Source organism: Felis catus, chromosome D1, assembly GCF_018350175.1.
Source record: "Felis catus isolate Fca126 chromosome D1, F.catus_Fca126_mat1.0, whole genome shotgun sequence".
Classification (NCBI taxonomy): domain Eukaryota; kingdom Metazoa; phylum Chordata; class Mammalia; order Carnivora; family Felidae; genus Felis; species Felis catus.
The window spans coordinates 61,489,920-61,508,287 of record NC_058377.1 but is presented as its reverse complement, the minus strand read 5'-3'; the positions used below and the strand labels follow the sequence as shown (position 1 = coordinate 61,508,287).

Here is an 18,368-nt window from a genome sequence, read left to right as displayed (position 1 = left end):
AGTTGCGTTTCTCTAATGATTAGTTTACTTAACAGTGAGAGAAGCAAATCTTGCCATTTGTGACTAGAGTGATGGACTTTGAGTGCATTGTGCCATGTGAGATCTTCTAGAGAGAGACCCATACTGTATGATATCACTTATAAGTGGAATCTTGAAAAAACTCAACTCATAAAAACAGATACAATTGTGAGTACAAGGGGCTGTGAATTAGCAAAATGGAGGAGATATTTCTTAGTAGATAAATACCTTCTGAAGATCTCATGCACAAGGTAGTGATCATAAACAAAAATATTGTATTCAAAACATCAAACTTGTTAAGAGATTGGTCCTTAATATTCCCAAAAAGAAAATATAATCATGTGACATAAGAGAGCGTTAGCTACCACTACAAGATATTACAATATGTGAGTGTATGAAGTCAACATGTTGTGTACCTTAAGCTTAGAAAACATTAAATATCAACTATATTTGAATAGTAAAGGAGAATGCATACTCTGGTATTAACTTTACCTAACTAAATATACTTTGCTAAAACAAACATAATTTCCTCTCATTTTTAATTCATGTCGTCTCGACAGGGTATAGAAGATGAAACAGCAAAAACACTACTTGATTCTGCTGACCAAATCATCATGCTCCTCCTCAATGGCTCAGTCTTTATGCCCTCTGTACTAACACTCATTGGGATTCCTGGACTACAGTCAGTCCAGTGCTGGATTGGGATTCCATTCTGTGTCATGTATGTCATCGCTGTGACTGGGAATTCCCTAATCTTGGGTATCATCAGATATGAACGCAGCCTCCATAAGCCCATGTACATATTTTTGGCCATGCTGGGGGCCACAGACATTGCACTTAGCACCTGTATTCTTCCCAAAATGTTAGGCATCTTCTGGTTTCATTTGCCAGAGATTTCCTTTGCAGCCTGCCTGCTACAAATGTGGCTTATCCATTCGTTCCAGGCAATCGAATCAGGCATCCTACTGGCAATGGCCCTAGATCGCTATGTGGCCATCTGTGACCCCTTGAGACACACCACCATCTTCTCCCAGCAACTCTTGACTCACATTGGAGTTGGGGTGACACTCCGGGCTGCCATTCTTATAGGACCATCCATTATGCTCATCAAATGTCGTCTGAAACTCTACCGAACTACGGTCATCTCTCACTCTTACTGTGAGCACATGGCTGTTGTGAAGCTAGCTATTGAAGATGTCCAGATCAACAAGATATATGGTCTATTTGTTGCCTTCAGTATCTTAGGTTTTGACATAATCTTCATCACCTTGTCTTATGTTCAAATCTTTCTCACTGTGTTTCAATTGCCCCAGAAGGAGGCACGATTCAAGGCCTTTAATACCTGCATTGCCCACATCTGTGTCTTCCTCCAGTTCTACCTCCTTGCTTTCTTCTCTTTCTTCACACATCGGTTTGGTTCTCACATACCACCATATGTTCATATCCTCCTATCAAACCTTTACCTGTTAGTCCCACCTTTTCTCAACCCCATTGTCTATGGTGTGAAGACCAAACAAATTCGTGACCATGTCCTGAAAATGTTTTTCTCCAAAAAACGTCTGGATCATTAGTTGCTCTTTCTACAGATATTTTAGTTTGATTCAAAGTAGCAATATCAGTATAGTAAACATTTATATCTTCTAGAAATATCTATGTTCAAAAAGTATTTAAATGCTCCAAAATATGAGGTGTTCGGCAACCATATTATACTTAATAAAAATGATTTGCAATTCATGTTAGAACCAACTTATCTTATGATGAGATTTCAAATTTTTTCTCTTATTCCTGTGGGGTTTTTTTCCCTGTTGTTTACTCCTAGAGCTTCCCTTCTGGCAACACTTAGACCTACATAAAAACAAATTGCAGAAAATAGCACAATTCCAGGTAACTTCCAAGACCGTGTCTCATATCAATATTCTAAAACTGGTAACCCAACCCATAACTATAGTTTTAGATATATATCATTTTGTAATATTTTTTTGCATCCATATCTTGACAAATTTGGAATCACCCCCTATGTTTGTCTACACTCTCTGCAATACTGGTAAATAAAGAAATAATGTAAAAGAGTGATAATAATATGAGCAACTCCAAGACTATATGGACATAGAATACAAACAGTGATGAATTTGTATAGGAAAAAAATACACTAAAACGATTTATAGAAAAGCACATTCACCACTGTGTTTTTGTTTGTTTTTAAAAACAGTTTATTGAAGTATGATCCACATATAATAAACTTTCACATACATAAAGTATAAAACTTGGTAAATTTTGGCATACACACATATATGAATCCATCACTACAATTAAGAAAATGAACTTAACCATCATTCCCAAAATTTTCCTTATGCTCCCCTGTGACCAATCCCTCCTGACACTCCTCACACCCCTGGCAGACCCCTAGGAACCATTGCTGTATTTTTTGTCACTATGGAGTAGTTTGTATTCCCAAGAAGTTTAAAAAGTTGACTCATACAGTGCATAACCCTTTTTGGTCTGTCTTCTTTAACTCACTAATACCCTATTTTCAGAAATGAAACTGTGATCAATACCTACATAGAATCAATTCTTCTAGAGGCACACATCTTAACAATTTTACCCAATTAGAGTTTCACCCAAATTGAAAAATCATTCAAAGACTGCATGTAGTAATTGCCTACTGCAAGTATCTTGAGTAGAAGACCTGTATCTTCTTTATATCTGTATCAACAATACATAGGGCAATCAATGCCTGAGACTTCTTAGAACCTCGGTAAATTGAATAATGAACAATTTAAACATTTTCCGGGTGTGGATCAATGGTTCAAAAGGACCCAATCTAGAGGCTTAATATAATATGCAAAATCATTGTACGGAATATCTGCACAGAAGTGAGTTTATTTTGATATTCATAAGATAAACTAATAAGATAAACTTGAATGGATCATTATGTAATGCTGAAACAAAGTATGAGCCAAACACAAAACTGGCATATGAGAAACTGACTCCCAAAATAGTGACTTCATATCTTTACTCTTTGGTGCTCCTGTGTCTACACACTTTCAACCTCTTTCAGGATGCTTCATCAACACGTTATCTGGTTTAATTTTCTTCATTCTACCTTAAAGACGGAACCAATAAGATGATTATTAAAAAGAAATGAGTTGGGGGGGTGCTTGGGTGGCTCAGTTGGTTAAGCATTCAACTCTCAATTTCAGCTCAGGTCATGATCTCAGAATCGTGACATTGAGCCCACGTCAGACTCCATGCCAGCATGGAGCTTGCTTAAGATTCTATCTCTCCCTCTCCCTCTGTGCTTCCCCCTGCTTGTACACTCTCTCTCTCTCTCTCAAAAAAAAAAAAAAAAAAAGCAGGCAAGAAAAGAAAAGAAAACAAAAGAAATGAGTAGAGAGAGAGAACTTCTCAATCTCCAATTACAGACTTATACAAAGTCAAATGAAGAAATAACTCAAAAAACATACAATTACAAAAACTGGATGGTACATTAGCATTCAACAGGCAAAGGTAGAGGATATTCTTGGAAATTCATGTTGAATCAAATAAGTGTGAGTCATTATATTCTTAATGTTTAATAAAATTTATGTAAACATGAAATATATAAAATAAGAAATGGCAAATACCATGACAGAAGGAATAAAACACACTTGTTCACATCAGACAGGCAAAAAGAGATGCTTAATGCCATAATAAACACTTAAGTAACTCATTTTAATCCTGTATTAGAGCATTAGGTATTTCAGGAAATTGCATCCTATTATGGCATTATTGTGGAATTATTGTGGAATAATTGATGAGGACGTTATCCCTCAAAGAGGATAAAATGACAAATATATGAATTTTTGAGAGATTATATACAAAAAGGATAAAGAAAGAGGATAACTATGTGATATTTCTGAAAAAGAAATAAAAACTAATAGAATACGATGATAATATCGTTATGATTAGGACTTTGTGTACAATGCTGAATAAAGCTATTGACAGTGGGCACCCTGGCATGTGTCTCAATCTAATGGAGAAATTTTAGTTTAACGGTCTTCAATACAGTATGAACTATAGGTATTTCATGGATACATTTAAGTTTAATGAGTTCTCTATTATTCCTATTTTGAGGAGGGTTTTATTTTGCATGCATATTCACTATTTTAATGTGCTTTTTCTGCAGCTATTGAAATGATATCATGACTTCTTTATTTTGTTTACATGGGGAGTTATACTGACTGATTTTCCTTTTTGTTGTTTATCTAATATTTAATTGACACATACAATTATAACAACAAACATAACATGTGCATATTTTGATTTAGAGGAAAACAGCTGACTGCTGACCAGCTCCAAATTCATCTGGGGAGGGAAGGAGAGAAAGGCTGAGGGGAGACCAGCTCAGCTCCCTGGAGCATCAGGTGGTGTGTGCCTGGCAGGGCAAGGGTGGTGCCAAGTTCCATAGTTCACACCCGAAGTCACTTAAGAGCTGTGATTCTATTCTTATTTTGCAGATGATGGAAATGAGGCTCAGAAGAGTTAAAGTAAGTGTCCAGAAGCACAAATAGGCCGAATTTGGGTCCTGGCTAAGAAGGGGCAAAGCTGTTTCCTTCCCAAAGTTGGCTCACCACATGCTGCTCAAATGACCTGCCAGGATTATGTCATGTACATTTTGCCTCTGGCATTTCATTTCTAGTTGGAAATGAATTTCATTTCATTTCTAATTGGAATTGGTGCAGGAATGTCTGCACCAGTTAGCACATGGTTCAGACTCCAAGCAAAGGTAATAATGATATGTATCTGATCCTCTCAGGACATGAGAGCCCTATATTTTAGTGGTATCTAAATCTCCTTTTGCTATCCCTAGAGATGGTTTTTCAGAGCACAATGCTATCCCTCCTGCCCTCTTTGTTGAACGAACCCCAGTCCATTTATTGGGAGAACTTCCATGTGAAGCACAGTAGCCTGGTCCAACTGATTTCAGGTATGCTCCCAGTCCTCACATGGATCTGTTTGGTATTTTGGGTGCCTTTTAGTCCTGTTCCCAGACCACACTTGTCCCATGCTGCACGTTTGGGAATATATCACCTTCTGAAGTTAGGATAAAGAAGATGTGACCCCAAAGTGGTGCTGCATGCAGTCACTGAGGAGCTGCTTCACTCCAAAGTTTGAGATTCCCTTTAACTGAGGGTTCCAGATAATTAGATGCAGATGCCAGGGTAACAGGTGACCACATGTACCAGCGCATGGGTTGAGATATATGTCACACTGACATATGACTGATCTATGATGCAAGGAATGAGGGACTTACTCCAAAAGGCTTGAAATGAGAGCAAGAAGGGATTGCTTTCAGTTAGAGATGAACACAAAAATGGCACAGCCCAGGAATCAGACAGATGAACAAGAGAGTTTACTATACAATAAGCTCCTTACAGCTTCCAAACTTCCTCGCTGCAAATTCCAAACACTATCCTCCCTGGGATCACTGAACTGAGTCTGGAAATCCTTTGAATCTCCATGGGATGGCCAAGAGTAAATAAGTGAAATAAATAAGAGGAGGCTATACTTTCTTTTGTTTCCAATTTCCTTTCCTCAAAAACCATGGGTAAAGCTGGCCACTCCGCTCAGGCAAGAAGTGGAGTCCTGTGCTAAGCAGTCCCCATTTTGTGTTCCATTTATCTGCCATCCAGGTGAGCACAAGGAATCCCAATCTCTGGTAGTTTGAAACACAAGTGCACTGTTTGTTTGACCAAAAGAAGATACTTCAACATTGCCCTCTCCTGGCTGCACTAAATAGATCCATCTCCTGGGACTTGACTAAGAAGTTAGTCTTGAGAAATGGCAGCTGTTCTCCTCCTCCTTTACCATGGGGAGTAAAAAATATCTTAGTATTTGCAAGAAGCTTATGAAGTTTGGTCATCAGGGAAAATTATGGTAGAAAACACAAATATTCCACTGCTGGGACCAGCAAAGAGCAACTTCTCTTGCTCCAGTCACTTCCCACTGCTGCTTCTGGATACTGAGTAAGTGGGTAGTTAGGAATGAGTACGAGCTTAACTGGGGATGAAATTACACGTCTTGAAGTATGAGTACAAGTACAGTCAATGAATCTAGACTCCACTTGCAACACTACAAACCATGAAAGTAGAGAGTGCAAATATGTTTTTGATAGAGAATGACTTTGAAGTTTTAGGAACCACAATACAAGAACAGTCATGATAAAAATGAGAATCTGCTCGAGGAAATTGGGAGGTGGAGGAAGTTAGCATCATGCTACCAGACAAGATGGCTAGACCAACAGATGTTTTACTAGAAGGAGAGCGGGTCATGAGTTATTTGAATGTTGTACTGTCTGAAGATATAATGGGGGACAGTGGTCATAGGGAATGAGTTTCTCCCATATGAGGAGGTCTTTCTGAAAGTGAGCGTTGCACAGTAGATAGACGGGCATGAAAAGGCCTCAGCACACATATCGTCAGCTGCCAGGACCCCCCTGGTTTTCAGGGGGTGATGTAGTAGAATAATCTCTAAATCATTCCAAGTTTAAAATTTCTGAGGAGAAATTAGGGTTGTTGGGGACCAGGGAAGAACTCAGATTATGTGTGGAGGCGACAATTTATGCAAGTCATTGTCTAAGTCAGGCAATTAGTTGCCTGATTTAGATTGAGGAAACTAATCGCTGAAGCAACCTTTCTGCTCACACTTTAAAACAATAAAATTCATCCACACATAATCCTGTCAGCCCCACAACTGAGCTATGGGTCGTTGCTGGTATACAGTCACTGGGAAGTGTGAAGTGTTCCCAGCAACAGTCTTTCTTTCTTTTTTTTTTTTTTCAAAAATGAAATTTATTGTCAAATTGGTTTCCATACAACGCCCAGTGCTCATCCCAAAAGGTGCCCTCCTCAATGCCCATCACCCACCCTCCCCTCCCTCCCACCCCCCATCAACCCTCAGTTTGTTCTCAGTTTTTAACAGTCTCTTATGATTTGGCTCTCTCCCACTCTAACCTCTTTTTTTTTCCTTCCCCTCCCCCATGGGTTTCTGTTAAGTTTCTCAGGATCCACATAAGAGTGAAAATATATGGTATCTGTCTTTCTCTGTATGGCTTATTTCACTTAGCATCACACTCTCCAGTTCCATCCACGTTGCTACAAAGGGCCATATTCCAGCAACAGTCTTTCTACTGCAATGAGAATTCTGTTTTGGAGGCTTCTCTTTCTGTCTCTGCTGCCTCTCAAGGCACTGCCACCTGAATGTACCTATGTGTTTGTCAATCATTTCCCTTGGAATCTCTGGGATAATTCTCAAAGAGCCCCACCCCCCTCATATTTGTCTTGTGTCAGCTTCTGTGGAAGGTAAAATATTAGAACTTTCTCTTCCCTTCAATGGTAAGCAGCCCCAATTTATATACAAGGATTGTGTCTGCCAACATTGCCTCCATATGGACACCTGGGCTCCCAAACTTGTTCGCTCAACCTTACCTCACATCACCTCAGCATCTTGCACATTGCTGTCATGGTGAGACAGCCAAGGTTTCTCTTTTACAGCAGGTAATCTTTAACCCTTTTAATTTTATTTATATAGTGAAACTGTTCTTCCTCTCTAATATGTGGAAGGAAGAGTGTGAAGAGCTGTGGGTGCTTATCTAACTACAGGGTTCATATTTAACACTTGTGTCCTGAATCAGAATTGCCACTGAAAGTTATGCAGCTGCCAATGTCTGTCTGGATGGAGTCTGAGTTCCACAGCAATGTCATATTGACAAATTCTTCAGTGACAAGGAAGCTTAAGGTGAGGAGAGGTCATTTTATTAACGGAGTCACAGCCTTAGAAACAGACCTGCAATCAAAGAAGTGCTGGTATGTTCTGCAGAAATACCCAGCTTTGCTAGTCTAAAGTGAATGAAGGAATGAGAGGAGAGAGAAAACAAGAGAAAAGTCAGGCTCAAGGCACACGTATTTTGATGTTTCTCTGTCTCAAGTTATCATTTCAATTTTTTTTTCTAATTTCCGCGACAAGGTTAGAAGGAATCGAAGATGGAGTGGGGGAGGAAGGAGAACACCACTAAGCAGCCTGATCACGTTGACCCCATCATAGGCATGGTGTGCAAATACTCAGTTTTCACATTGTGGATATCACTGCTCATGGGTGGATGATGTTGCTGAGTGAACCTTTCCTTCGAAATTTTCTCATTCATTTAAAAATGATAAATAAGCTGATGTAGTTGTTTCTCCTATTTTTGTCATTCAGTAATTCTGTGACTGGATGCAAACAACATATCAGAGAACACAGCATCATAGTTTGGCAAACTTTTCCCCTTTGCTAAGGAGACCTCTGAATAACCATGCCTATTGCAAATGGCACCATGTTCATACCCTCTGTGCTGACTTTCATTGGGATCCCTGGTCTGGAAACTATTCAGTGTTGGATTGGGATTCCATTCTGTGTTATGTACATCATTGCTTTGGTGGGAAATTCTCTGCTTTTGATCATCATCAAATCTGAACCCAGTCTCCATGAACCTATGTATTTCTTTCTGGCCATGTTGGGAGCCACAGACATTGTACTTAGCACCAGCATTGTCCCCAAGATGCTTGGAATTTTTTGGTTCCACTTGCCAGAGATCTATTTTGATGCTTGCCTCTTTCAGATGTGGCTTATCCACACATTTCAAGGTATTGAATCGGGAGTCCTTTTGGCTATGGCTCTGGACCGCTATGTAGCAATCTGTTATCCACTGAGGCATGCTATCATATTCACTCGACAACTGGTCACACATATTGGAATTGGGGTGACTTTGCGGCCTGCCTTTTTGGTAATCCCATGCCTCTTGCTCATAAAGTGTCGTCTGAAACTTTACCGAACCAAGTTAATATCCCACACTTACTGTGAACACATGGCCCTTGTGAAGCTTGCCACTGAAGACGTTTCCATCAGTAAATTCTATGGTCTCCTTGGAGCTTTTATTGTTGGTGGCCTGGACTTCCTTTTAATCACCCTCTCCTATGTACAAATATGTATCACTGTCTTTCACCTGTCCCAGAAAGGGGCACGTCTTAAGGCCCTTAACACATGTATTCCCCACATATGTATCTTCTTCCAATTCTATCTCCTTGCCTTTTTTTCCTTTTTCACTCACAGATCTGGATCTTCTATTCCATCATATGTACATATCACCTTGTCTAACCTTTACCTACTGGTTCCACCTTTCCTCAATCCCTTTGTATATGGGGTGAAGACCAAACACATTCGAGATAAGGCGGTAAAGATGTTGTGTTCCAAAGACCAGGCATGACGTTTGATGGAAATATTTCCTCCTATGGATTTAATGGCTCACCTAATGGGCCCATATGATCTGAAAGTCCAGTCAATAGTTTGGAGTATCATCATGTTTTATGAATAAATTAATAAGCATATAAATGATTGTGTTAAAAATCCCATAGGATATTGACTTGGAGTTACAAGGAAATTAGAAGAAATTGAGGCAAATAGAAGATCAGATGAGATACTGGAAAACTAAATGCTTGGCTATAGGAAAAGTCAGAATGCATGATTTTCCTTACCACCTGAAGTTGGTCTGTGTGGAATAGACAAATCAAAGATCCTTCTGCAGGTTGTAGTGGAACATACTGATTCTTTTGTACTTAGAGCTCCAAGATCAGATTCTTTTATATAATATACAAGTCCCACTACATTCTTTCTCCAACTATTCTAAAATCTTCTTTAGTGTTTACTTTGTCCAGTAAAAATTTATCCCTTGAATATCTCTTCCTTATATATAACCTGAACTTTGTTTGAAATAAGTATCTATAAATATCTCCTTCTTCACAAAGCCTATCCTCATCAAGTAATTCATGCTATAATCAACTTGGTGCTTCTCATGACATCAAATATGTTTGCTCCAACAAATCTAGGACTAAAGCCATGCTTACACCTTGGCTTATTTTTATTGTTTTTAAGTGTTCATTTAATTTCTCACTTGAATAAAAGCAACGTGAGATATGCTCTGGCATTTGGTGATTTATTTTTTCAGTAACGTGAAGACAAGTTTTAGATTTAGATTACAGACAACGTTATTCTAAACCTCTTTTCAATTATTTTCCCGATTCAATCAACAGTAACCCTTTGGCCTAAAAAACCTGGACAGAAATTCTGGAGGCTAGGATTCTCACGATATTTGTTTTCCAAAGTATGTTTTTCTTTTTATAAAGCAAAGTACATTTTATTCTGCATTAAGATGCTCATATACTAATAGTATTTCATAGAGAAACTGCATTTTGCAAGTCCATCATAAATGAGGGCAGGTAGTCAAATATTTGTCAAGAATATCTTATACAAAAAGCAGATTTCAATTTGGTAGAGAAACAATTGCTGAAGAAGTTGGTTACGTGACTGAGTTCTGGAGTCAAAATGACCTTGTTCGAAACTCTTATTTTGCCAGTTCCTAACTACAGGCGTTGGAGTACAATTTACTTTCACACATTCAGCTGCCTAAAGTATAAATAAGGAAGAATAACATACATTTATTGGGAACTAGAGACATGATTGTCACTGTAATTTAATGGATACGTTTACGTAAGTCCCTTCACATGGGGTTTGGGAACTGGTAGGTACTCAGTAGAGATTATGCTGGTTATCATGCTTATCTTCATTTTCCTTGTGAGAATCTGCATCATTCTTCTTGCGCTTGAGCTGAAATACTGAGCCACTGTTTTCAAACAGTTGTTAATATAACACTAAAATTAATGTAAACATACAAATTAAAACTTTATGTATGACCCAATCTGTCACTTTTTGTTCACCTGTACCTGTTGATCGAAGTGTTACTTGTACCTATATCTATTCCCATATTTATGGATCTATATCTATCCATATATCTGTATTTATATATGTGTGTGTGATCAAGTTTATTAATTTTATGTGATTCTATCCTCAGATTTATTGCTTGTGTTTTCAGTGTTTGATAGAAGAGCATTAAAATGTTCCATTATGAATGTGGATTAGTCTCTTTCCCTTGTTACAGCTGCTGATGTCTTTGATTTGTGTACTTTTAAGCTATGGGTAGGTAGGCACTTCCATTTATTGATGCATGAAGATTTTAAAGAGATCTTCCTTGTTGATTGACCTTTTTATCACCGTGAAACACTTCCTTTCCCTAATAAGGCACTAAAGTCTCATGTTTGTTATTTTCTACTAACCTCTCATATAGCTCAGTAATCCTGTCTTCTGCTCTCTGATTCAGCTTTCCTGAATTATCAGGTTTAACTCCTGTGCTTTAGCATTTTCTAATGTGCATCTGATTCATTCTCTCTCTCTCTTTATTTTAATTTAAATTTCTGGTATATTCTAATTTTCTGGTAAAATTCTTCAACTCTTCATTTTTAAGGATTAATAAATTATTTATCATTGGTTCTTCTATTTCCTTGCACATATTAAGCATTGTTACCTTAAAAATCCTTGACTGCTATTTACAATAAATACAGCTGTGGAGGGGTCCGTTTCTACTGTTTTTCTCCTTGTTCAAGAACTCATGTTCTTGTCTCTTGCCATGTCTACCAGTTTCTCACTGGGTGTTTGACATTATATATAAAAATCATGAAAGCCAGGTAAAGTGATATTTTCTTCCAGGGATAATGCACATCTTGCTCTGTGGTAAGCCCCATATAGGATCTTTACCTTGACCTAATCAAAATTTGGACTGAGTGGAAGCTGGTTGTACCACTGTATTAGCTGGTTTCACTTTTGCACCTAAGGCTTGACCTGTTCAGGCTTTCAACTGTGAGCTAGGGTGCAATCCACACCTTGCACTGTAATCTTTGTGCGCCAAGGAAGACAAGAGTACCGAAAACAACTCTGTCTTGTTCAAGTGTTCCCCGCCCACTCTTTTGGCTTTCCAGGCCCATGCAGTTTCCGAGTTTAGCAAATATCTTGTCTGAAACCTAACACATTGCCAGTCTCAGGTCTCTGTTCCTCCACTGTCACCTGGAGAGAGACCCTTTGGTTTTCTACTTTTTTCTTTTAGGCTCTGCCAGAATTGCAAAAATTTGTTTTCTGACCCTCAAAACTGGCTGTATGCCAGGAGAATCGTCCTTTTTGACCAGACATAGCAGATGGCTCTTGGCAGATGTGGCTTCAGAAAGAGCTCTCTCTGTCCTCGGAAAGGCTCCTCTCTGAAATTCTATTTCTTCAGGATGTCTCTGATGCATTTTAATTTCTTTTTACGTACTTTATTTACTTGTTCATCGAGTGAAATGTTGCCTTTAGATTCTCCTTCTTGCTCCTCTTGAGCTGAATAATAATTTAGATTTTATTTTACACAAAATATGTTTTACTTACCTTATTTTTCCCTTTTTAATACCTTTTTTGGTATGCTTAGAAAACTTTGCCAATCACAAAATTTATGTATGGCTTTTAATATAAACAAAATTGTTTGTGATGCCTACGTGTATGAAAATTTAGTGGACAAGTTAAAATTATGCCATGCCCCATGAAAAATCCCTATAGTTCTCTCCTTGGATAAACATATATGTTTTAAATTGAAACAATACCATTAATTGTATAAAACTCAAACAATTTAAAATGTTTTTTTTCGTCCTTTATCCCTACTCTCTCATTAGAGTTAGTTAGTAAGTATGATATTCAGGCTTTTTTATACTAGAATATATGTAGAATTATTTTAAATAAAAATTAGGTTATATCAAGAATATTTTTCTGCATAGTTTTTCAGCTACTTATGAATAACACAGATAACTTTTAAAATCACAACTTTTGGGCTTTTTCTATTTTTAAAATGCCAATGACGTTGAATGTTATAGAAGTACTACAATTCAATTAATATTTCTCTCTAAATGAATATTTTTGAAGCATATTAATGATGTAATGAACCTTTGCATGCATGTATGTATTTTCATAGCTGTGTAAGCAATTTTGGTGTATATATTAATAAACATAGAATTACAGTATAAATATATATACGGTCTATTTTTATTATTTGCTGCAGTTATGTTCTGTAAAGTCACTGAGTTCTGAACCATTTCTCTTTAGGACAAACACAAGCATCAAGTTGCTTTGAGCTCTGATCACATTTTCAATAACCATTTAATACGTAATCTGTGTGTGTGTTTCAATTTAAAGACACATTTTAATATATATCAAACACATTCAATACACATTTCTTACAAATAATACATTTCATGTGGCATTTCCCTGTAATAAACATTAACCAAGAAGGATTTCACCCTTTCTGACCTTGGATAACGGATCTGTAGATTCCTTTGGATTTCACACTTGCAACAGTGCCATCCACTACATTTTATTTAATTGATCATGATACCATGAATTCACAAACTTAGTCAACTTTCCATTCTCTCCATAGTTTCATCACACACTCTAGACGTTGCCCTAGAAATTGGAGGAGCAACCTCATGCACAGGTTGGTAAAACTCCTCTTCCTTTTTCTGGATGTTCAGTATTTTTGATTCATTAACATTGAGCTCACAGGCAACTATAACTTCTGCCTACAGGGAGCTTACCTGACACACTGTCACCTCCGTAAAATGGATCACAGCCTTGGGTTTAGGAACACTGGATGCACTTCAGTAGGATGCTTGAGGGCCATTTTCACCATCACCACCACCAACAAAAAGGAGTAAAATAGAGCATTAAATAGACCACAAAAATGTATACTCATTTATTCGTACTAGAGATGAAACAAGAAGGCAGAGCTTAAGCCTGTTCAACCTCAGCTGAGGACATGTGTGTTAGGCAACTCAAATTTTTTGCTGCCTGGCATATGTCCACTAATGGTGACAACACTGGGGGCATTGATTCTGGGGTTTCAAATATATTTGAACAAGTAGATGAATTCCCAAATACAGAATCTGTAAATACTAAGTATCACCTGAATATACACACACACACATATATATATATAAATGCAAACATACATATGTTGATATATATCCACATACACAAATATAATGCATTAATAGCTAACTTCTAATTCTGTTATCATTTTAGGTACAACTTAATAAAATACAGTATAAATATGTAAGCACGGAATTTTAACTCTGACCTTATGAAACACTTATTGAAACTTTTTCCTTTTCACTATTATTCACTTGGGGTAATTATAGTCTATCATATTTCTGCTCAGTTTTTAGAGTTAAGACACTGAAATTTTATAGAAGACTATAGGAAAACTTCTTTTCTTAGACATATTCATAGGGAAAAATAAAAGCTCAACTTACGCAAAATGTAAAGTTCACCAAACCCATTTTATTGTCATGTTAAGGGGGATAATATTATTGCCCTTGGACAACTCAAATTATTCTTACTCCAAAATCTGACTTTTAATATGCATAAAAATTAAAAAAATTATTTTTGTTTTTTTTTGTGGGGGGGAGGGACAGAGAGAAGACAGAAAATCCAAAGTGAGCTCTGAGCTGACAGCAGAGACCCTGATATGGGGCTCGAACTCTTGAACCAGGGGCTCATAACCTGAGTCAAAGTTGGATGCTTAACCAACTAGGTCACCTATGTGCCCCCCAAAATTTTGTTTAATGTAAACCTTAATGCATATATACTGGGGATCACTTATATTTTCATCATCAATCAATATTATAATATTGATTATATTTAATATAATAATGTGAAGTTTCCTCTCCATCCTTTTTCTCAAATTCCCCCTAACAAAGAGGAGAAATAAGGTCTGTTATTTCCCACTATAACTAGAACAGATCAATTACCAATGTTTGGCCAGAAGTTTCTTTCAGAAATGAGCTACACATAGAGAAATAGGACTGATAGGAGAGGCAGGCATTCTGAAATAAAGTACCGTTACAGAGAGCCTAACAGAAAGGAGCCATCAGGGTAAAGTAATCTGACATGGACAGAGATGTTTAGATAGACTGAGATATAGAGATGTGTGGGCTTTACGCAGTGACAGTTCTCAAAGGCAAGAGTAACAAACATAAATGTGATATCTTTTAATCTAAAAAGCATATCACTTTTTTAATAAAACACTAAAAGATAAATTAAAGGTAACAAACCAAACGTTAGTTTTCAAAATTGATTTTTTCTCTGTTTGTGAGAATATCGATGATGGAACTTCATACACCTGAAGGTGTATGTGCAACAATATGCTTCCTCCCATCTCTGTAGCCTAACTGTAATTAGTCTCTGCTAATAACTCTGCTGTCCCAGTCATGGCTTGATATAGCTGTGATGAGGTGACAATATTTAAAGAAATTTAAAAAAAAATCTTGAGACTGATACTATGGGATTCTTTTTTTTTTTTTTTTGATTTTTAATTTGGGAGGAGGCCAAGGTTTTTTAAAAAGCAAGAAACAACAAAAAATAACAATATCTGCATTTTGTTATTGACTTGAATTTCCTAATTTTATCCATGAAGAGGGTGAGACATAGAAATGGAATATACAGGAGTACCTGGGTGGCTCAGTTGGATGAGCATCTGACTTCGGCTCAGGTCATGATCTCATGGTTGAGAGTTTGAGCCCCGCGTCAGGCTCTGTGCTGACAGCTTTGAGCCTGGAGCCTGTTTTGGATTCTGTGTCTCCCTCTCTCTCTCTGCCCTTCCCCCACTCAATGCTATCTCTCACTCTATCTCAAAAATAAATACAAACATTATTTAAAAAATGGGATATACATTAAAAAGATTCTCACAACCATAATTCTATCCCCAGTTTAGGTGCAGATGTTTACTTAATATATATGTGCCTTCGCATCCTACCTTAAAGATAAAGAGGTTGATCTGTCTTTAAAATTTCATGTACACTGACACCAAGATTAAAGTCAATTGGCAATTCTCATGAGTATTGTAAACTATATAGAATTGGGGGTACATCATAGGCTATGTAGAGATATGATAGCTGATTCAGTCACTGTTCACCAAATCTTTTACATTAAACTGTGTAATCTATTCTACCAATCCTGCATTCTATTAGGTGAGACAGAACAGGCTTTCTAGGCACTTTTGCTTAAACATATGTAGAAGAGGTGTGAATGACCTTGTAGGGACCTAGGGAAAGCTGCCCCAAAGTATGCCACAATACCATAAAGATTATGCTGAATTAAACTTATTTAAGAAACAGCCAGTGCAAGACTACTGACTCTTTGTCTCCAGAAAGCAGGAAGCACATCTCCCATGTGAAAGGTACCTTCTCTGCACCAAGAGGTAAGGAGACATCCTTATCATCAGAGATAGGGAATTCAGGGCCAAAGTAGCCTATGTAAATAAATCTTGATATTTTTACAGATTTATTACCCCAGCCCAAATTCTAGTCCACATTTAGAATTCTTTACTAATGGAAGCTCCTGAGCATAAGTTTTCTTTGTCCCGTCAATTCCTCACAGATGGATGTTTCTTTGTCTAAAATGTATAAAAACTTCATGTCTTGGTCATTTCCTTTGGTCTTAATTTTACTATGGACCTCTGTGTGCATTAATTAAATTTTGTTTTTTTCTCCTGTTAATCTGTCTCATGCCAATGTAGACAGATTCTAAATTAGACTAATTTAGAAGAACCTTGAAGGGTAGAGTAAAATTTTCCTTCTCAACAAACTCAACAGAGTCAACTTGTGACACATGGGAATAATATGTAAAGGCTACTTGTCCTATACAAGTAAACGTACCGATATACCAGTTCTATGAAAAATAAAATCACATGCTGAACTAGAATTCAAAAAGCATGGATGGTACCGTAAACTTAGTAACTACCCAGGCAAGTGCTCACTGATACACTGGGGAACACAAGTCGGTGTAGTTAACCTATACTTAATTTTAAAATTAGGAAATGAGATCAGTAACACTTTCTCTGCTTATTTCTCCGGCTCTGGAAAACTAAATTAAGAAATGACTATAAATATGCCTTTAATCTGTTAAACATTACATATACATTTATTATTTCTGCTACAAATCATTATCAGTCGTTCCTCTTGCAAGTACGACCTTCCCTTCCTTAGAACACACTAACTTCTAGTACTCAGTTTTGTTTAGCGAACCATCTCTGGATCCTGCTACGTATTTGTTGGGTTTTGACACTGTAGATGATAGGGTTCATCAAGGGTGGGAAAAGGATATAGATATTGCCCATGAGGACATGGACCACAGGAGAGAGGTGCTTTCCAAAGCGGTGCACCATAGTCAACCCAATAATTGGGATATAGAAAACCAGAACAGCACAGATGTGGGAGACACAGGTCTTCAAGGACTTGAGCCGCTCGTCCCGGGATGCAATAGTCAAGACTGAATGCAGGATCGCGATGTAGGAGATGAGAATGAGCACCGAATCCAAAAAGAGTGTGCAGATCACCAGGGCTAACGCATAGAAGCTGTTGAAGCGGATGTCGGAGCAGGCGAGCCGAAGTAAGTCTTGGTGCAGGCAGAAGGAATGGGAGAGGATATGAGGATGGCAGTAATCGAAGAACTTTAGGCGGACAATGGGAGCGGTAATGAACAGGAAACTCCTCCCTAAAATGGCCACACCAATGGTGATGATTCTCATATTGGTGAGGATGGATGTATATCTCAGAGGATTGCAGATGGCAGTAAAGCGATCAAAGGCCATGGCAAGAAGGACTCCAGACTCCATGCATGATAGACCATGAACAAAGAAGGTTTGAGCAATGCAGGCATCGAGACCAATCTCTTGGCTGATCCCCCACAGGATCCCGAGCACCGTGTGCACTGTGGACAGCCCCATGCACAGGTCAGTGAGGGCCAACATGGCCAGGAAGTAGAACATGGGCTCATGTAGGCTGGGCTCCGTCCGGATCACATGCAACACCAGGCAATTCCCTAAGAGTACCATAGCATAGATACAGGAGAAAGGAATGGAGAGCCAAGGATATTCCCGTTCCAGGCCAGGGAAACCCGTAAGGAGAAAGGTGGAGTTACTGATTTTGGAATCAGGTTGAACAGACATGGATCTCTAAAGATGGATACCTCTCGGAAAAAAATATACTAAACAGCTTATTAAGAATCATATGTGTTCTCCACTGCCTTAATATAAAGTTTGCAGTAACAGCTGTAAAAGGAATGATTGCACTTAGCACAAGAACTCATTACACGTAATACCAATGCTTGTATTTTATAAGAAGCTTCATTTGCTCTGAAACAGAGACTATGCCTCCATATGAAACCTTCTTATTCGTTCACTGACCCCATCAGAGGAATTGTGTCCATATCCATAATCTCACTGTCACTTTCTACCTCAGTGCTTCACACATTACAAATAACAGAGAAAATACCCGGCTTGTGAAGGTATTATAATGAAGTTTAAGTATACCAAGTAGAAAAGGAAAACACATTCGAGTGTTTGCCTTTAAAACTTCATGAAATGAATT

The 18,368-nt window shown here is 37.9% G+C and overlaps 3 protein-coding genes across 3 annotated transcripts; 2 read left to right on the top strand and 1 right to left on the bottom strand.

The window, feature by feature from the left end:
* Positions 1-632: 632 nt before the first annotated feature.
* On the top strand, positions 633-1,589 carry LOC105260968 (olfactory receptor 52A5-like). Its single transcript, XM_023239715.2, has one exon. The coding sequence runs from the start codon at positions 633-635 to the stop codon at positions 1,587-1,589; it is 957 nt and encodes a 318-aa protein (XP_023095483.1).
* A 6,758-nt stretch (positions 1,590-8,347) lies between these two features.
* On the top strand, positions 8,348-9,298 carry LOC101090798 (olfactory receptor 52A5-like). Its single transcript, XM_003992856.3, has one exon. The coding sequence runs from the start codon at positions 8,348-8,350 to the stop codon at positions 9,296-9,298; it is 951 nt and encodes a 316-aa protein (XP_003992905.2).
* Positions 9,299-16,934: 7,636 nt separating this feature from the next.
* On the bottom strand, positions 16,935-18,064 carry LOC101097127 (olfactory receptor 51V1-like). Its single transcript, XM_023239714.2, has one exon. The coding sequence runs from the start codon at positions 17,945-17,947 to the stop codon at positions 17,006-17,008; it is 942 nt and encodes a 313-aa protein (XP_023095482.2). The 5' UTR covers positions 17,948-18,064; the 3' UTR covers positions 16,935-17,005.
* Between the last annotated feature and the right edge of the window lie 304 nt (positions 18,065-18,368).